This window comes from Cheilinus undulatus, linkage group 22, assembly GCF_018320785.1.
Source record: "Cheilinus undulatus linkage group 22, ASM1832078v1, whole genome shotgun sequence".
Taxonomy (NCBI): domain Eukaryota; kingdom Metazoa; phylum Chordata; class Actinopteri; order Labriformes; family Labridae; genus Cheilinus; species Cheilinus undulatus.
In genome coordinates, this window is record NC_054886.1 from 26,684,420 (window position 1) to 26,702,405 (window position 17,986).

At 38.7% G+C, this 17,986-nt stretch overlaps 1 protein-coding gene across 3 annotated transcripts in view; it reads right to left on the reverse strand.

Moving 5' to 3' along the window:
* Positions 1 to 92: 92 nt before the first annotated feature.
* The window catches only part of si:dkey-172j4.3 (diacylglycerol kinase eta), a 117,535-nt gene continuing 99,641 nt past the window's right edge, over positions 93 to 17,986 (reverse strand). For 2 of the 3 annotated variants that reach the window (XM_041779313.1, XM_041779315.1), the window contains 14 exons: positions 17,279 to 17,450; positions 17,055 to 17,153; positions 16,756 to 16,840; positions 16,558 to 16,665; positions 14,305 to 14,401; positions 14,067 to 14,174; positions 13,823 to 13,936; positions 13,045 to 13,179; positions 12,274 to 12,437; positions 9,139 to 9,244; positions 8,465 to 8,554; positions 7,344 to 7,481; positions 7,028 to 7,142; positions 93 to 4,754 (listed from right to left, as the gene is read on the reverse strand). In XM_041779313.1, coding sequence (XP_041635247.1) covers positions 4,702 to 4,754; positions 7,028 to 7,142; positions 7,344 to 7,481; positions 8,465 to 8,554; positions 9,139 to 9,244; positions 12,274 to 12,437; positions 13,045 to 13,179; positions 13,823 to 13,936; positions 14,067 to 14,174; positions 14,305 to 14,401; positions 16,558 to 16,665; positions 16,756 to 16,840; positions 17,055 to 17,153; positions 17,279 to 17,450 — 1,584 coding nt within the window. In that variant the 3' untranslated portion in view covers positions 93 to 4,701. The remainder of the gene's footprint in view (positions 4,755 to 7,027; positions 7,143 to 7,343; positions 7,482 to 8,464; positions 8,555 to 9,138; positions 9,245 to 12,273; positions 12,438 to 13,044; positions 13,180 to 13,822; positions 13,937 to 14,066; positions 14,175 to 14,304; positions 14,402 to 16,557; positions 16,666 to 16,755; positions 16,841 to 17,054; positions 17,154 to 17,278; positions 17,451 to 17,986) is intronic. The other variant, XM_041779314.1, reaches the window with a different exon arrangement.

The window sequence follows — 17,986 nt, forward strand, 5'->3', positions numbered from 1 at the left end:
TATCTGTAATGACTCTCCGGAAGTCCTACCAGAGGGTTTAATATAAACTCTTACATGATAAAAATAACCAGCAATGACGCCATCATCACACTTCAATAATTCATTTAATTTTCCAAGAGTTTGCGCTGACTTTGTCTTTGTTACACACTGCACACGATAACACAATAAAACACCTCGCAACGTACAAGGTCGTGCAACATCTAGTCTGGCTTCCAGCATTGCGCACACAGTCTCAATATAATAGGCTGATCTGATCAAGAGGTGCGTTCACAAATGTCGTAAAATGGAATACTGTTGCACAATCGTGGTGGAGTGTCGCTTCAATTCACTTTTTTTTTTCTTCCCTTTTCAGCTCCACGTAACTCCTTGGAAGAGTTTCAGTCAAATGTGACATTTTTGCTGTATGAAAACAGAACACATTCACAAAAAGAATAAAAACTGACAAATTAAGATGTGTTACTAAAACAAACTGAAATCCTTGGTTAAAAAACTGTTTAAACATAGGCAACAAATTCTGTTGTATTCCTAAATGGCTTCCACCAACGTGTGTGGAAACTTGACACAACTTGAGTTCACTTTCAGCACAACAAATGGCAAGTAAAGCATAAGTTTGAACAGATGTTTCAATTTCAAAATGATACACAAATGTTCACCCAAATATTGGCTAAACATAGGCTGAATATGACATCTTTTTTCTGTGTAAACATTTCATCAGTAGTCTGCTATAATAACACTGGAGAATCCCATTTACTTTGGCTTAAAGTTGGAGTGGTTAAATATCTTTTGTTACTATTTAAATACCAATTGGTGTGACTGTGAAAAGACACTTTGATGACATTTTTGTGGCAGTGGAAAAACATGTAATCACATTGGTGTTGAATGGGAAATCTCAAGCTGCTGTGGGAGTAATTGTACAACCACTGATGTAATAAACATTTGTGTATACATATTTATCATTCATGAATGTTTGGTTAGATATATTACATTTTATCAACACACTTTTGTCCGTATACATTTATCATAAATAAAAGATTTTTTATCATCAAATTAAGTTAAAAAACACTCAAAATCTTAAACACGCGCACACATGCACACTAATGTCTTTTTTCCCCATTAAGTTGCGTTTTCGTAAAGTGCAAGGCAAGATACAGTAAACTTTGAAATGTACGACATACAACAACATTCGAAGCTAACTCACTCTCGCACTCGTTCCTTGTATGTCTCACTGAACTCAGTACAAACTTGGCACAACACCACTAAAGCCGCTAAGGTGTAGAGCGTATAGCTGGCACACTATGGATACAAGAGCACAATCCTACCAGAGCTGAACATCTACAGCGCCTCACAGTGAGAGAACCAGAATAAAAGTTAGTTTGAGGAACACAGACTATTGAATATGGATTATAAGATGAGCTGATATACAAACAAACACTCGCAAGATTTTAGCTAACAGCATTATTTTCTTTATCAACCATAAAGTATAACATGGGGTCTCCTTTAATGGACTTTCATCCTGAACGAGCCACCATGTTACATGGACTTTCATCCTGGATGAGCCACCATGTTACAGGGACTTTCATCCTGGACGAGCCCCCATAGTACATGGACTTTCATCCTGGATAAGCCACCATGTTACAGGGACTTTCATCCTGGACGAGCCCCCATAGTACATGGATTTTCATCCTGGACGAACCAACATGTTACATGGACTTTCATCCTTGATGGGCCCCCATAGTACATGGACTTTCATCCTGGATAAGCCACTATGTTACATGGACTTTCATCCTGTACAAGCCCCCATAGTACATGTACTTTTATCTTGGACAAGCCACCATGTTACATGGACTTTCATCTTGTAAAACCCCCATAGTACACAGACTTTCATCCTGGATGAGCCACCATGTTATATGGACTTTCATCCTGGACAAGGTTACCTGTTATAGCTTTGTTGGAAATCATGACAACCCAATGAGGCTAAATTTAGTTTTGAGAATGTTTAGGTTATTTACAGCTAATAGTCCTATTGTCATGATGAAAAAGGCTAATTTCTGAAAATATGAAATGAGAGTATTTTGGTTTACGACATTTGTGTCTGAAGGGCACACATAATGACTCAAACTGAGGGACTTTTATTTTTTAGTGTTTATCATGAGTTTTGTTGTGTATTTTGTTTTTTGTTTCATTTTCTTCAGCTGTTTCCACACATGCATTCCAGGAAATTTCTAGAGAATTTCAGGAGCTCTGCCTCTGAAATAACAGTTTTTTTTCTGGTTAAAGTTTGGATGGAAGAAAAAGCTGTGTTTAACACATGCAGCATGTCCAGAAAATTCTGGAATTTTTCAGGAGTTTTGTGCATTTTTGATATATTTTGTTTGGACGTCTCTTGACTAACTTTAAATCTGTATTGCTGTAATGTGGCTTTCCCAATTTCTCAGTTTACCTTTTATGGTAATGATAAAGATATCTTGCAGTATCGTAGTAAATTTGGACAACTAAAGAAGTCCACTTGACGAGCAATTTTCAGGTTACCATGGTTGGGGAATTAAGCCTCATTTATGTTTGGTTTAAAACAGACACAGCTTCAGACAGAACTTTCTGTTGGTACAATGCATTCATTTTGCATGTATTTCTGCAAATTCTCTTTAAGCTTGTGGATATGGACCAAATGTTGCAATATCACCGCTTATAATGGGGCAGTGTTGAACAATGAAGCCAAATGTTCAAACTAAGCACAATGAAACGTTTTTAAAATACAGCAGAAATTTCCTCTAATTTCTGAGAAAATAAAGAGAACATAAATGCACTTTTACTGTCCCTGCTCCAACTTATGAAATTTTAAGAACATTCTTGGGAAGCTGGAGGGCATATTTCACTTTAAATTGAAAGTGATTCCTCCTTTTTCCTCTTAAAAGAAAAATACATATTTATGTCATGTGAAGTCACTGGAAGTCTTTTCTTTTCAGCTCTTTCTGGATGCTTAGATTTTAAAAATGTATTCATATTGATGTCTATCTTATAGTATAACAGCAAATTAGCTCAATTCCCTAAATATCCCATCATTTCTTTCAAGAAAATTTCTGCAAAACCAGAGTGGAAGAATTCGTAAACTTGTAAAATGATGCTGGTTCCACAAAGCAGCACATTTAATACCAGCGTTGAAAATATAATCCTGTCATGAGCTGTACGATAGTCAGGCTTTGAATCAATACATTCCCTTAATGTGCGGATGAAACAGTCAAGTATTAAACAGACATTTAAGAGTCAAAATCCTGACCATCTAATGTAGAGTAGTTTAAAAGAAGCGAGCTTAGGTTCACTTTTTGAGGCAACGATCACCGTCACTGTGAGGCGCAGTAGATCTAAGTTTGCATGCAGAGACACACAGAACAGCATTAATTGGCTTTGATTATATGCACAGTGGCCAAGGAGTTTGTCAAAGGGGGAAGCAGCAAAGCAGATCAGCATTTGGAAAATAAGATATACAAAAAAATAGATAAGATTTTTGCAGTAATATTAATATAATAATAGCTTTTAACCACGGACAAGGCAAAATTAAATATCCACTGACTCTTATTCCTATGTTAAATATACAATCAGCAGTATGGCAAAGTAGGAGTAATATACTGAGTAGCTGTAATGTTTTATCAAAGTGTCCTTGATGCTTCCTCCTTCTGTAAACACCTTCACCTTACACTGCCAAAAATATCCAACTTATCGAGTCATTTTGTCTGGTTCTGTACTACAAAATGGTTCTTAAAACACTCCAGTCTACGACTGATGAAGCAGACCTGTACCGTACATCAAATCCATCACTCTTGGATTTATATAAGGCTCATTTCCAGACAAAATGACTCTATTTTTGCAGTGTGACTGCATAGCCTCAGACAGCACAAGTCAGACGACAGCCTATTTAAGAACCACTTTAGAACCACAACAATAGAACCTTTGTGAAATCTTATATGTTGTTTCATTTAACATTATCATTATTCACAGGTTAATAATACAAGTCCACACGAGTACATTCCTCAGGGTATTTTTTGCAACATTTAAGATATTTCCCAGTTCAGTAGACGATAAGATGTTTCAGTTTGTTCATTTTCCTTGATTTGTTGCCGTTTGAGTTCTCATGGCAGTAGCAACAACAAATAATAAATAATCTTCAAAAGTCTGGAGAAAAATCAAAGTCTAAAGGCTGTAAGTTAAGAATAAAGGATTCAAAGTAGAGAAGAGAATCTGTAACAACTTATGATAGAAAATAAGACGGCTGCACTCGACATGCAAAGAGAGCACCACGTAAACACATTTCTTCGTCGATTTAAACCAAAAAAAAAAAATTGCAAGGACTTCTTCCGTTCCTTCCTTGGTTTGATTTGCTGCTGGCCACGAAAACATCCGAACTCAAGCAGGTAAATGAAGCAGAACGCCCAACGGTGAAGCGATGCAAAGCCAGGCCCCTTCAAAATAAGTCAAACACAATGAACAAAAACACCTGAAGGAACACCTTCATCCTCCATCCGAGAAGAACGGGGAGAAAGACTTCAAAAACGGTGGGAAATGGTGTAAAAGTTGGGAAGATGGTTTTCTCATTTCTTCCTCACACCTCTGACAGGCCACCAGGTATCACGATCGGAGGGGAGGAGCTTCTCACCCCCCGACTGTCAAGGTAACAAGGAGCAGAAATAAAAGCACCTCATTAGGACTTCAGTTTCCCGGAGAATCCGTCTCACCAGCCCCACCTTTGATGTCCCAAGTTCCTACGAGAGAAGAAGAAAAACAACCCAGTGAAGAATCGGAGCTGTAAAGTCTCTGGAGAGAGGAAATACTGCCTCCTAAAGATGAATGCAGGTACACTTAACATTTTTCAAGCATTTCTCCTTCAAGGCAAGACCTTCAAATATCCTTGGCTCTGATTTACTGAAACAGCTGGCTGCTGTTTATGTTTTTGAACTTCAAGGTTCGTTTGCTCACAATGGCTGAGATCCAGTTTTAGGTTACAGTGTCAAACATAAAGGTAAGGTTTGGCAGCACATTTACTGAGATTATACTGAAATGGATAAAGCAATTGGCTCCCACTGAACAGCTTAAAAAAAAAACTCCTCAAAGCTGTGTGCAACTGGCTGACAATCACCAACATGTTGTCAACCTGGCTGGCTGCACCGAAAATACTAGTCATTTTTCAGTCATACTGGCCCACAAGGTTGGTTAAATGTTGTGTCTTAGCTGTAACACAGCCACCCACCACTAGATGGGGCTTTAGTTCTGGATACTGGACCTTCCATTTAGAAATTGGAGGTTAAGTTGTATAAAATCAAACTGGTATATGATAACTGTAGTAAATACAAAATGCAATTTTTAAATTATAATTTAATTTATGAAGGGAGAAAGCCATCCAAACCTATGAGGCCTTATGTGAGAAAGTAACTGCCCTCTAAACTTATTGACTGGTTGTGCCATTCTTGGCAATGACAACTGCAAGGAAACATCTGCAATAACTGCCAATGAGTCTTTCTCATCGCTGTGGAGTAATTTTGACCCACTGTTCTTAGCAGAATTGTTTTAATTCAGCCACATCAGAGGGTTTTCCTGGCCTGTTTAAGGTCATACCACAGAATCTCAATCAGATATAAGTCCGGACTTTGACTAGGCCACTCCAAACCTTCATTCTGTTTTTTGAGCCATTCAGATGAGGACTTACTGGTGTGTTAAGGACCATTAAGCTTAAGGTCACTGATTGATGGCCAGACATTCTCCTTCAGAAGTCATCCAGGTCCTGATGCTGCACAGCAGCCCCAGACAATCTCACTACCACCAACATGTTTCCACCATGTCACCTTTCAAGAAGTTCAACTTTTGTCTTGTCGATCTACAGAATATTTTCCCAAAAGTCTTGGGGTTCATCAAGATGTTTTCAAGCCTTTGTGTTCTTTTTGGTAAGCAGTGGTTTCTGCCTTTTTTGCCCAGTCTCTTTTTATTATCGAAATCATGAACTCTGACCTTAACTGAGTCAAGTAGGGCCTGCAGGTCTTTGGATGTTGTCCTGGGTTCTTTTGTGACCTTCTGGATGAGTCGTTGATGCACTCTAAGTAATTTTGGTAGGCTGGTCTCTCCTGCAAAGGTTCTCTACTGTTCAAAGTTTTCTCCATTAGTGGGTAATGGCTCTCAATGTGGGAGGAGAACCCACTGGAGTCTCAAAGCCTTAGAAATGGCTTTAACCCTTTTTTGATAGATGCCAGTGACACATAATCATAGAGCAAAATATTGTCCCAGCAAGTGGAAATAAAATCCATCCATTTTCTATACCGCTTATCCCGTTAGGGTTTGCAGGGGGTGCTGGAGCCTATCCCAGCTGTCATTGGGTGAGAGGCGGGGTACACCCTGGACTGGTCGGCAATCAATCGCAGGGCGACATAAAGAAACAGACAACCAGGCATTCTCACACCTATGGCCAATTTAGAGTGATCAATTAACCTGATAGATAAGATAAGAATTCCTGGAGAGAACCAACGTGTGCACGTGGAGAACATGCAAACTCTGCACAGAAAGGCCCTGACCGGGAAGTGAACCGGGGACCTTCTTTCTGTGAGGCAACAGCGCTAACCCCTGCGCTGCCATGCAGCCCTTGGAAATAAAATATCAAGGAAATATCTACAATCTTAACGCAAGGGGACACCAGAAACTAACAAATTTTGCACACTGCAGCTCTGAGCTGTGATTGCTGGTCAGGTTGTGGGGTCTTTTTGACAGCTGGAACAGAAAACAGCAACAGTGGGTCTCTGTGGAGCTGTTAGACATCCATAAATAAGCGTCTGAATCAGACCTGAATAAAGAAGAGTTATGGTTTGCATACTGTGGCTCTGAGGCATGATTACACAACACATGGGGGAGTTTTAGCAGCAGGATTACACAGGGGAAACGGAAGAATCAGCAATATATCGTGCTCCACATACAGCTGCTTCTTAAGCAGAGACTGTGGTGTCTGTAAAAAGACAGACTAAAGCTTTGAATCATGGCTCTTCTGAACTCTTACCTGAGAGAGAGCTGTTTGACTTCTGCTTGTGGAGCTTCTCTCTCTCCTTCTTTACTTTGGGAATGATCTTCAGCTTCATACTGCTGCTGCTCTTGCTGCTGCCCCTCACTGAGTCCTGAGATAGAAGCACAGGTCAGTGGAGACACGGAAATATTCAGAGATATTCAACATTTAGACACCAGTAGTCTAAAAACTGGCAAACATCATGGATTGAGAGAGTTTGCATGGTTATCAACCTTGCTAAAGAAAACATGGTTTATTCACAATCTCAGGTAATAGGAACTTCACTACCCACAATCCTAGAGTGTCCCCCTACCTCTTCAGAGCACTGCATCAGCGGACAGATCCAGTGGATGTCGTCCAGTTTGTGAAGTTCAGCGCTGAGGCTGTTCAGAGTCGACCGTAGCTCCTCTTCCTCCGCACACTCAGACTGTGGAGGATGACCACATGGAGTCTTAGTGCGACACATTCAGAGACGAAGCTTCAGAATTTCTTATCGATTCAAGATATGCTGTAAAAGTGCTCTATGCATTCGGCAAATGACATCATGAAACTGTAATTAACCTTTCAGACATGATTTCTACATTAGTTTTTCAGGAAAGCATCAAACAATTTCATGTGTAAATAAATATGCCGATATCAATGTATCAGTAACAGTATACGCCAATATTAGGTCTATGATATCTGTTGGCTAGTGTCTCTGTCCAGGGCAGCATGGACGTACAAACCTACTAACACCGACATGATTGTTGCAGCATGGAGGCATAAAAAGTCGACTAGAGGTCCAGATGGAGTTATTATTAGTGACATCCTCCATATGTACCTCAAAATGCTAAATTCTAGCATCTGCTCTGCTGCTCCATCATCTGAAGCTGATGTATATTTGATTCCCTGTTTAAATCATGCAGACTCACTGATTTGCAACCACTCAACATCTGTTAACCTGTAATGCAAACAAACTGAAGATAATTAGCATTTTATGCTAATACTCTCCATTTGCTGCTTCATTTGTCTCTGTCTAATTTGTGTAATCTTCTCTGCCTCATTGTGAGGAAGTTTAGGGAGGAGAAATCACCACCTGAACTTCATCAAACACTGTCTCTGAAAACACTTTAGATAAAATCAGTCAAGAGTTTAGGCTAATTGGTCTGAACAGGGATGCAAACATGGAAAGAGTGAGGAGGACAAAAACAAAGAGGAGAGATTGGATGAGCCTCAGTATCGTTGCCAATGCAGTCATGCAGTTGATATTTACTTTTCTGCATGGAGATAAACTGCACAAGGTAAATGAAGCTACAACGCAAACAAACACTGAATAAAAAAAGACGAGACAAACTGAAATGTGAGACGTCTAAGCCTGAATGGCATCCGAGAGAATAAACGAGGAGGAAACAATGAAAGAGCAGAGAGGGCGAGGATGAAACTGTAGAGTCGTACCAGTAGTTTTCCATCCAGGAGCATCTTGGTCTCAGCCTGCAGGACTTTACTGCTGTTGACGATTTCCACGGCCGTGCTGCGACTCAGACACTGAAAACAAAATAACAATTTCATGATGCTGATGAAAGATGTCACATGAGTCAGGATCTAATTTTTTTGGCACATTTTTCAGTTTTTGGTATAAAGGCTGCAGCCAATTTTGAGATAAAAAATAAGTATCAAAAGTGAATCTTACACAGCAGCTTTAACAGGATCAATAAACCTTAAACCAAATAAAGTCTCAAACTCAGCTCTTTATTGTGATTTAGCGAGGCCATTTTTTTCAAGAAGTCTCCCTTTTCAAATTTCCTTTTTTACACAGTCATTTTAAAATGTTAGTCTTTTATTGCTGGTTTAAAAGTCTTAATTTTTATGATGGAGCAAAGCAGCTGATCACATTAACTGCCTCTGCCCTCATTGCAGGAACATAAATATTTAACAAACATGATGTTCTTTCTCCTTAAAACAGGATACTTTGGTCGCCATACTATCACATTAAAAACCTGCTGTGTCTGTTAAATAGAAGATCAGAGTGTTTTCCTTGAAATATACACGCTCTGCTCCTTGTTTTTCTTAAATCAAATGAGCCATATGCGCGCCCGTCTGTCCCCCTCTCCTCCCCCTCAGAGTCTCACCTCGGGGCTGGACAGTTTGGCCTCGGTGAGCACCAGGGCGGTGGCGTTGACGGCGTGCGCCAGCTCCTGCTCCACCAGCTTGTGGGTCTTGGCTGCCTCTCTGATCCTGGAGAGGACGAAGGGAGGAAACAGAGAATTAAGGAGCTTTAAATATTATTTTAATGAGCTGAAAGGGACAGAATAAAAGAACAGGTTGTGTCAACCTGCTGACGGGACAAAAGCACGGTCTGTTTGTCTGATTCCACTTTTAGAGGAGCAGTTTGACCGTGTTTTAATTTAAAAGTTGCAGTTTTTTCAACCAGTGATAAAAGCGTCTGGCAGAAACAGTTAAATATATTTTTGTTTTTCACCTCCTGTCTCAGTCTCCATCTGTCCTTCAAGGAGCTTCACGCTCAGTTTTTAGAATTAATCACCACCCTGACTGAAGATTTTCTCAAAATATCAAAGAACTACAAGATTTTAGTAGCGCTCTCCAATTCTCCAAAACAAATCTCTTCCATCTATTTCCACACAACTACAGAAAATCCCCTTCATGAGGCTTTTTTTCATGTTCAGGGATGCATTTAGAAACATAATTAAAACATTCATTATCCTGGAGTATAAGTTTTTGCAAACATGATTGAAAAGCTCATCAAATAAAAACAAACCAAGACGGACAATCTAAGAAGTTTACAGATGGACTTAAATGACATTTAAGTGCTGAATGAGGATAATGTTTGAGAAAAAGCTCAACAAACATGGAAACTAACTGAAAAAGGATCATTAAATCCCTAAATTTTGAGTTTATGATCCCTCAGATTTAACTTTCCAATATGAAAAAACACCATTGAGGAAGTTAATAAAACTACAGAAGCCCTAAGAGGACATATTTTCTTTTTCACAACAATTTCCTGGTTGTTTCCTTGAGATCTTGGCTGACTTATGTTGTTGTCTTAATGTAGCAGGACTGGTTTTACTACTATATGAAGAAATGACTATAATTTAATCATTATCAAAGAGAAAAATCATTCAAATAAATTAGACAAATGCATGTTTTCATGGTTAACTTCTTTTTAAAACTAATCTTTACTGTAAATGTTTTCATGCTCCTTTTAAAGTAGAAAATTCACCAGAATAAGTCACATCTAAAATACAGTCCGAACCGTTAAATTTGTCAGTTCTCATTTCTAAGTCAGATTTCTTCCCTTTGTTTTCATTTTCATTTGAATTTGTTGGAGAAAAACTTGTAAATCCATGTTGATGTTATATTCAACAGTGATGTTATGAAACAAGTGACTCATGTTCTACTCATCACTCTGGCAAACTGACTTTTTATTTTCCCAAACACAAATGCTGTTGGTTTCACTGATCTGTTTATGTCACTGATTGCCTATCACTTTCTATTGTTTTAAGTGAAACCGCTGTGAACATAAATCCTCACGTACCACTTAAAGTCTGGCTTGATTTTATAAATCAATCAAGGTTCATACAATCTGGCTTTTGACACAACAATTTTATAAAAAAAAAACCTTTTCAATGTCAAAGTGAAAACAGATTTCTACCAAGTAAAGTCAATTAAACAAAAATATGGAAAGTAAAATAAGTGAATGCATAAGTATTCACCCCTTTAAAAGTGACGGATCTAATTAAACAGAGGTCCAGCTAATAAGGGGAATGGGATCACCTGAGTGCAATAAATGTGTGTCAGACACCTGTGTCCGGAGGGTGCAGTCACTGGTTTATCAGTATCCATGGCTACCATTACACTATGAGGACAAAAGAAACACTTCAAGCAACTCAGAGAAAATGTAATTGAAAAGTACAAGTCAGGGGATGGAGACAAAAACATTTCGAAGGAACTGAACATCCTCCAGAGTTCACCTAAATCCATCATCAAGAAACATGATATGTCACATGTGTGACATGTGTGCCGTCCTCACAAACTGAGTGAGCATGACAGAAAGAGACAAGTGAGAGAGGCCACCAAGACACCTATGCCTACTCTGAAGAAGTTACAAGCTTCAGCATCTGAGATCAGAGACTCTGCAGACAACAACTGTTGCCCTGGTTCTTCACCAGTCAAAGCTTTACAGGAGAGAGGCAAAGAGAAAGCCACTGTTGAAGAAAACTCAGATTCAATCTGGACTTAAGTTCTCCAAAAGGCATGTGGGAGACTAAATGGCCAAGTGGAAGAAAGTTCTTCAGTCTGATGAGACCAAAATGGAGCTTTTTGGCTATTAGACAAGATGTTAGTACACCATCCCCACTGTTAAACATGGTGGTGGCAGCATCATACTGTGGGGATGCTTCTCAGCAGCTGGCCCTGGATGGCTTGTACAGGTGGAGGGTAAAATGAATGCAGCAAAATAGGAAAACTCTGGAGGACAGTCTTATTCGGTCTGCAAAAGAAATTCGGCTTGGGAGAAAGTGTATTTTCCAAAGGACAATGACCTGAAGCACACGGCCAAAGCCACATAGAAATGGTTTAAAGAGAACAAAGTGAATGTTCTGGAGTGGCCGAGTCAAAGCCCAGACCTCAATCCAATAGAGAACCTGTGGCTGGACATGCCTGATCCCTGTGCAACCTGACAGAACTTGAGCAGTTTTGTAATGTCCAGATGTGCTATGATTGCTGCCAAAAGTGCATCTACTTTAAGGGGGGTGAATATCTATGCAGTCACTTCTGTGTGTTTTTATTGGACATTACTTTGTAGAAATCTGTTTTCACCTTGATATCAAGGAGAATTTATTTGGTCAAAAAAGCCAAATTATATTGACCATGATTAATTTACAAAATCAACAAAAGGGTAAATCATCCACGGGGGTGTATGCTTTTTATAATTCTAGTACTAGTAATAGAACTTTTAATTTTTACTGGGCAAAGTTTGAGGTCTGACGCACTGGCCATTGGCCAAGATGCAAAAACCTGCCACACAACAAACCCCTTTTTTTTCTGTTTTACTACAAACATACTCCAAACCAAAACCAGAGCATCTTCCATGCTGCAACAAGTAGAATCGCCTCCTGTTGGTTGTTAGAAGAATTACAGTATAAATACATTTTAAAGCATTTGTTTCACTTTCAGACTGACAAACAGCAGGAATGTATTTGAAATAGCCTCTAGCCTCAGCTCAGAAAACATGGAGTGCTTCTTACTTGTTGATAAGAGTGTCGGCCACGAGTCCCAGCTGCTGCACCTGAGCGCACTCCTCCTCTGTCAGATACTCCATGGACTGCTGGGAGTTGAGGCGGGGCCTGGAGGCGCGGTAGCTGTCGATCTTCCTCTTGTCCTCCCATGACTTCAGAGTGCTCTCGAACGCCTGTGTGCCCAAAAACAGCAAGAAACCAACAGCATGTATCCCATTTATCACTTTCATTTACTTGTTTTCATCTGGAAAAAGAGAGAGAGGAAAAAGAGCAGGGTTTTCCCATACCTTAGTTTAAATAGAAGACCAAAATTCACTCATAATTCTGTGTTAACCTGGCATCCAGCAGAGATTACACTTCACTTCAATACTGTAGCAAATAAAAGCCACGTTTAGGAGGATAAATGCAGTCGGCCAACACTCTCCTCTCTCTGTGGTACTTAAGGAGAGAAACCATGGAAACTAACTGCCTGAAAGTGCTCGGCTCAAGAGAGCTCTCAAAGGTTTGAGCAGCATGAAGAGAGGACAAACACAGTGGGTCTGAATTTGATTTAAGAAATCCCGAAATAGAAATAGTCAACAAAAAGGGCCAAGAGCTGAAGAGGGAGAGCTGAGAGTGGATTTTCAGCTGCAGCACATATGACACGAAGACTTTTTCATGCTTAAAATGCCGTTTTAACAAGCATATAATGTTAATTTCAAGAGGTGAGGTCATCTTGTAAGCATTACGTGGTTAAAATCTTGAGTACAACTCGTTTTTCTGCCTTGAGGGTGACATTACCCTGTCTCTGGTGAGCATCTGTGCTCGGTTCTTGTGGACGATCTTTACGATGCCAGGCGGCTGGATCCAGGCTTCTCCATCCACCTGCACAGGGACGCCCTCCTCCCCCAGGATGGTGATCTTCACCTGTCGACACTGAGACGCAGCAGAGCAGAAAACGGCAGCTGTCAGAGCAGACCTCTTGTTCTCTTTTTCTGTGCGTGCATGAACTGCTTTTTATCTGTCCTCTGCTGTCTGACATTTTCTGTAAAATCTGCTCCTTTTAAAGTGACATAAATACCACTGACTTAGAGTGTTAAATGGCACAAAGATTTCTTCTCTCTGTTTGAGTTTCTTTAATGCCAAAAGGCAGTTTCCTCCATTTCTGGATAAGCTAAATCTTATTTATGTAAATAGGAAAATAGCAGCAAGTCTTTGGTACTGGTTAATCACTGCCAAAGGTGGAACACTGAGTGTTTCTAAAAGCAAATAAGAAGTTTTTACAACCCCACTTCCAAAAAAGCTGGGGTGCTGTGTAAAATGGTAATAAAAACACAATGTTCTCAAGATCAGGCTTCTAAACGGTCAAACAACCGTGCAATGACTTACAGTGCAGTGTTAGACTAATGCAACTGTGTTTCTGGTGACTTGTTAACCCACTGAGGTTAGGTAATTTCCATGCAGGGCACATTAATGTGCAATAACATTCAATATAATACTTTTATAGTATGTGGTAAATGAATAGGACCATAACCAGGATTATAAAGGCAGTTACATCAAATGCAGCATTTCCATTTACCTGTGCAATGCGGTGGTGCTGCAGGTTGATGACTCTTGACATTGCCATCTGCATGCTGCCAAACACCGCCACCACCTCCAACTTCTTATCATCAAAGGAGGGAGCTCCAAAGTTCTGAAAGTCAGAGACAGGAGCAAAGATAATCTTCCACTTCCAGATCTGTCGGCTCAAAATAAGTGGAACCAAATGAAGCTTTCACATCCAAGAAAATATTACCAGACTCAACAGAGCAAACAACACTCACATTATCCTCCTTAGTTCCTCCCCAGAAGTTGATACCGCCTGCATAACTGGGGATGTTGAGTACAGCCAAGCCCTGCAGACTCGGCAGAGACATGGGAACACCATCACACTGAAAAGAGAGAAAGAGAGGGAGGATTTTTAAAAAGGCAGAAAACTCAGGCTGTAGGAGGAAAACAGCTCATAGCATTTTGGCTCTTATAAATATTTCTCATTCTGAAAGACAAGAATCTGCGTCTGACCTCCAGCTGAACCCGCTGCTCGAGGTTCTTGTATGTCTTCTGGACCAGCTCTTTAGTTCCCAGAACTCCATACCACATCATGTTTTTGGTGCGACTACTGCAGAAGGGAACAGGAAGAAGGAAAAAACAGTTTTTAGAGATTAAAATCAAAGGTTAATGAATCAAGTGAGGAGCAAAAAACATGAGCTGCTCAGTGACCAGAAAGAGATGCATCTTACAAGGATCTAACAGTTTTATTATGCGATTTAAAAAAGGTAAATTTGGACATTTAGTGCCTGAATAGACTCATTTATAACATCCCTAACTGTAACTCTTGGGAAGAACCAGAAAGGATTATCTGACTTCATATGCAGGTGATACACTTCTCTTTATGTCCAACATTATTCTAAGTATGAAAAGAATAACTAAAATTCCTTGATGTGCAGATAATACATTTCTCTATATGACTGAACTTGTTTTAGGTATTACAATATTATTAAAGCCAAAATAAACACTTAAACTATATGATTATGATCTTATACTTGCAGTGTATTAACAGAATGTATAAAACAGAATAATTAAGAATTTAACAAAAAAAATGCAGATAATTTCTTAGTAGTTCAGGCATTTTCTGCATAAACAATACATCAAAGAATGTCAGAGATTTTATTTTGAGATATATGAAACACTTATGTATGTGACCATGTTTTTGTTATAGGATGTAGCTGACAATGTAAAAGGGAAATTACTGTATACAGTATATAGTAAACTTAAGATATGTGTGGACCTTATTTTATGTGTAAACAGCAGAGGAATGCAGTGGAATACTCTTCAATATGCAGATGACATCTTTCTTTATGTGATTGAACTTGTCTCCAGTATAAACAGTGATATTTAGATTAAATGTACAGTTGATTTGTATGCAGATGATGTAAACCTCTAGAAGCCTGAACTAGAAAACATTAATAGAAACAAATGTAAGAATATGATGGACGAAATATTACATGGAGATATTAAAATTCTCTGTAGTTCAGGCCTTTTTATGTCCAAACTGTTTATCAAATAATCTAAAGGGTTTTATTTTTAGAGAGATTATACACTTATTTTTGTGTCTGACTGTGTTTTAGTTATAGAAGACAACAATAATGGGAAATTACTTACAGCAGTGTCGTATACTACAGGTATGTGTGGACCTTATTACACCAGAAAACAGTAGAATAATGTCAAAGAACAATCTTAAATATGCAGACGACATTGCTCTTTATATACTAAACTTGTTTACATAAAAATACTATTAGAGTCAACAATGAAACGATGATTTATATGCAGACAATATAAACATTTCTAAGTCTGACCTTCTTTAAGTATAAAGTGAATAATTACGAATTTAATGGACATAATTTTTTTATATGCAGATAATCAACTTCTCTGTAGTTTAGACCTTTTTATGTATAAAAGACACAACAAAGACTGTAATGGATTTTATTCTGAAGTAGATTATATACTTATGTAAGCAACTGACCTTATCTTATAAATACAATATGAATAAAAATGGAATTGAAAATTACTATTTTACACAGATGATATAACTCACTACATGACATTTATGAATTAACATTTTAAGAGTGGTGGAATATTCCTCAATATACAGATGATAAACTTGTTTATAAGAGTGAACTTTTTTGATATAAAAACAGTATAAATAAGAAAATCATGGAATAATTCTTTATACGCAGATGATATATTTATCTATATGCTTCACATTATGTTATGTACAAACAGTTTGATGTAGAATTTTATGAACCTTATTTTATGTATAGGCAGTTTAACTAAGAATCTACTGGCAGGTTTCTTTATACTTTGACAAAATAACTATTTATCTGCCTGACCTTGTTTATAACAAAGTATAACTAAGAAGGAAATAGAAATATCTTTATACCCTGATGACATACAGCTTTATGTGCCTGTCAGTGTTTTATAGTATAGTATTAACTGTATAATTTAATAAGGAACGGAAAACTGGGAGACATTTTTAATAAACATATCTATTTGTCTTACCATGTTTATTTATGCCTAAAAGCTAACACATTTGTAATCTTTGAATACTTGTTTGAAGTTGTTTTTGGGAGGGAAACACTTGAGAAAGTATGACAGTTTAACAGTTGCAACACTGAAATCAGTTGTTGGCTGCAAGACTTGTTAAGTTACATAATTATACAAAAATGCTCTGTTAACAGTTTATAATTAGTCTGGTGTGGGTGAGTGTGTTCATACCTGCATTTTTTCGGGTGCTCATCTCTCTTGTTGTTGAATTCGAGGGAAATTTTGGCATCCAGGCCGATTCCAAAATAGTTGTTCATCACGCACTTCTCTGAACATTGCCTACAAATACAGAAATTACATAACTGTTTATTAGAATTGTTACCCATTTGGAGGAGCAACTTATCACCCAGAAGACAGGGAAGTACTTACACGGAGTCTTCATTGAAGGTGACAGTGTTGAGGCTCTCTGGCTTCTCAAGGACGATTGGGGAGGTAGGACTTAGGCTTCCCTGACCTGAACAGAAGCAGCATTGGTACAAAATGTCTTAAAAAAATACAGTTTCAGTCAGTTCCAGTTGTTCTTTGAGAATAGAGCCTGTCTAAAACCTATATAGAACAGGTAAGTTTTCAAACACTGATGTTGCTTTCGCAAATGTACAAGCATCATTTTTGGAGAACGTCTCCTCACATTGTGTTCCTACTGAGTTCAAATGAAAAGAGACCCTTACGCAGCTCAGTGTCCTTCAGCTCCTCGCTGTTTTCTCTTTTGATGGAGGACGAGGACGACATCCTTTGGACCTGCGTGTGACGATTCTGCTCGTCTACCACTGAAATGATGACAAACAAGATGCTCATGTAAACAAAACAAAGCAAATATGACATCTGCAAAAAAAGGAATAATAGAATGACAAGGAACACAAGAAAAAAAACTGTAGCTGTGATTTCTGTTCACCTTTTTCTGCCTGTTCAATGATCTGCCTCAGGGCTTTCTTCAGGCTGTTAGCTCTGAGCATCAGCTGCTCCTTGGACCGGTATGTTTTACCCTCTGAACCTGACTCCCCGCCACTTTCCCCTGGGCTGGAGCCGCCACTCTCCTGGCTGGGCACTGACCCTGCTGGCACCACCTGAATGTAGAAGGAAGAGAAATCAATCAGCATCCTCTCTCTGTTACAATGGATCTGTAAAATAAAAGCTTGTATACACCTGTTGGTGCTCTTTTTATTTGCCTTCCCTCTGAGATTTATCTTAATCCAAGCAGCGAAAACCCTGCAGCACTAAAGATGTTACAATAAACGAGAAAATGTCTCCTCATTCAAAAATGTTTACTGTTACTGCCCCGTGGAGCCTTAAAGTAAGGAGACATTTCTTTTGCTGGTGACAGGAGAAGGTGATTCTTTTTCATTAAAGAGGAAAGAGGATTTCCATTTTCATGCATAAAATATAAATAGATATTTGATATGAAGCTAAATTCACTGCCTCCTGCCTTAGTTGGAGCATTTTGTGGATTCATACCGATGTTTTGAGGCAGTGTTATTTCTTTCAGAGTGCTGAGATCAATCTGCGAACAAAGACTCCAAAGGGAACAAAATGCTATGAGCTGTTTTGTGTTTCTGCTCCTGTGGGGAAAGTTAAGATGTTTGAAAAAACTTTGTTTTCACTG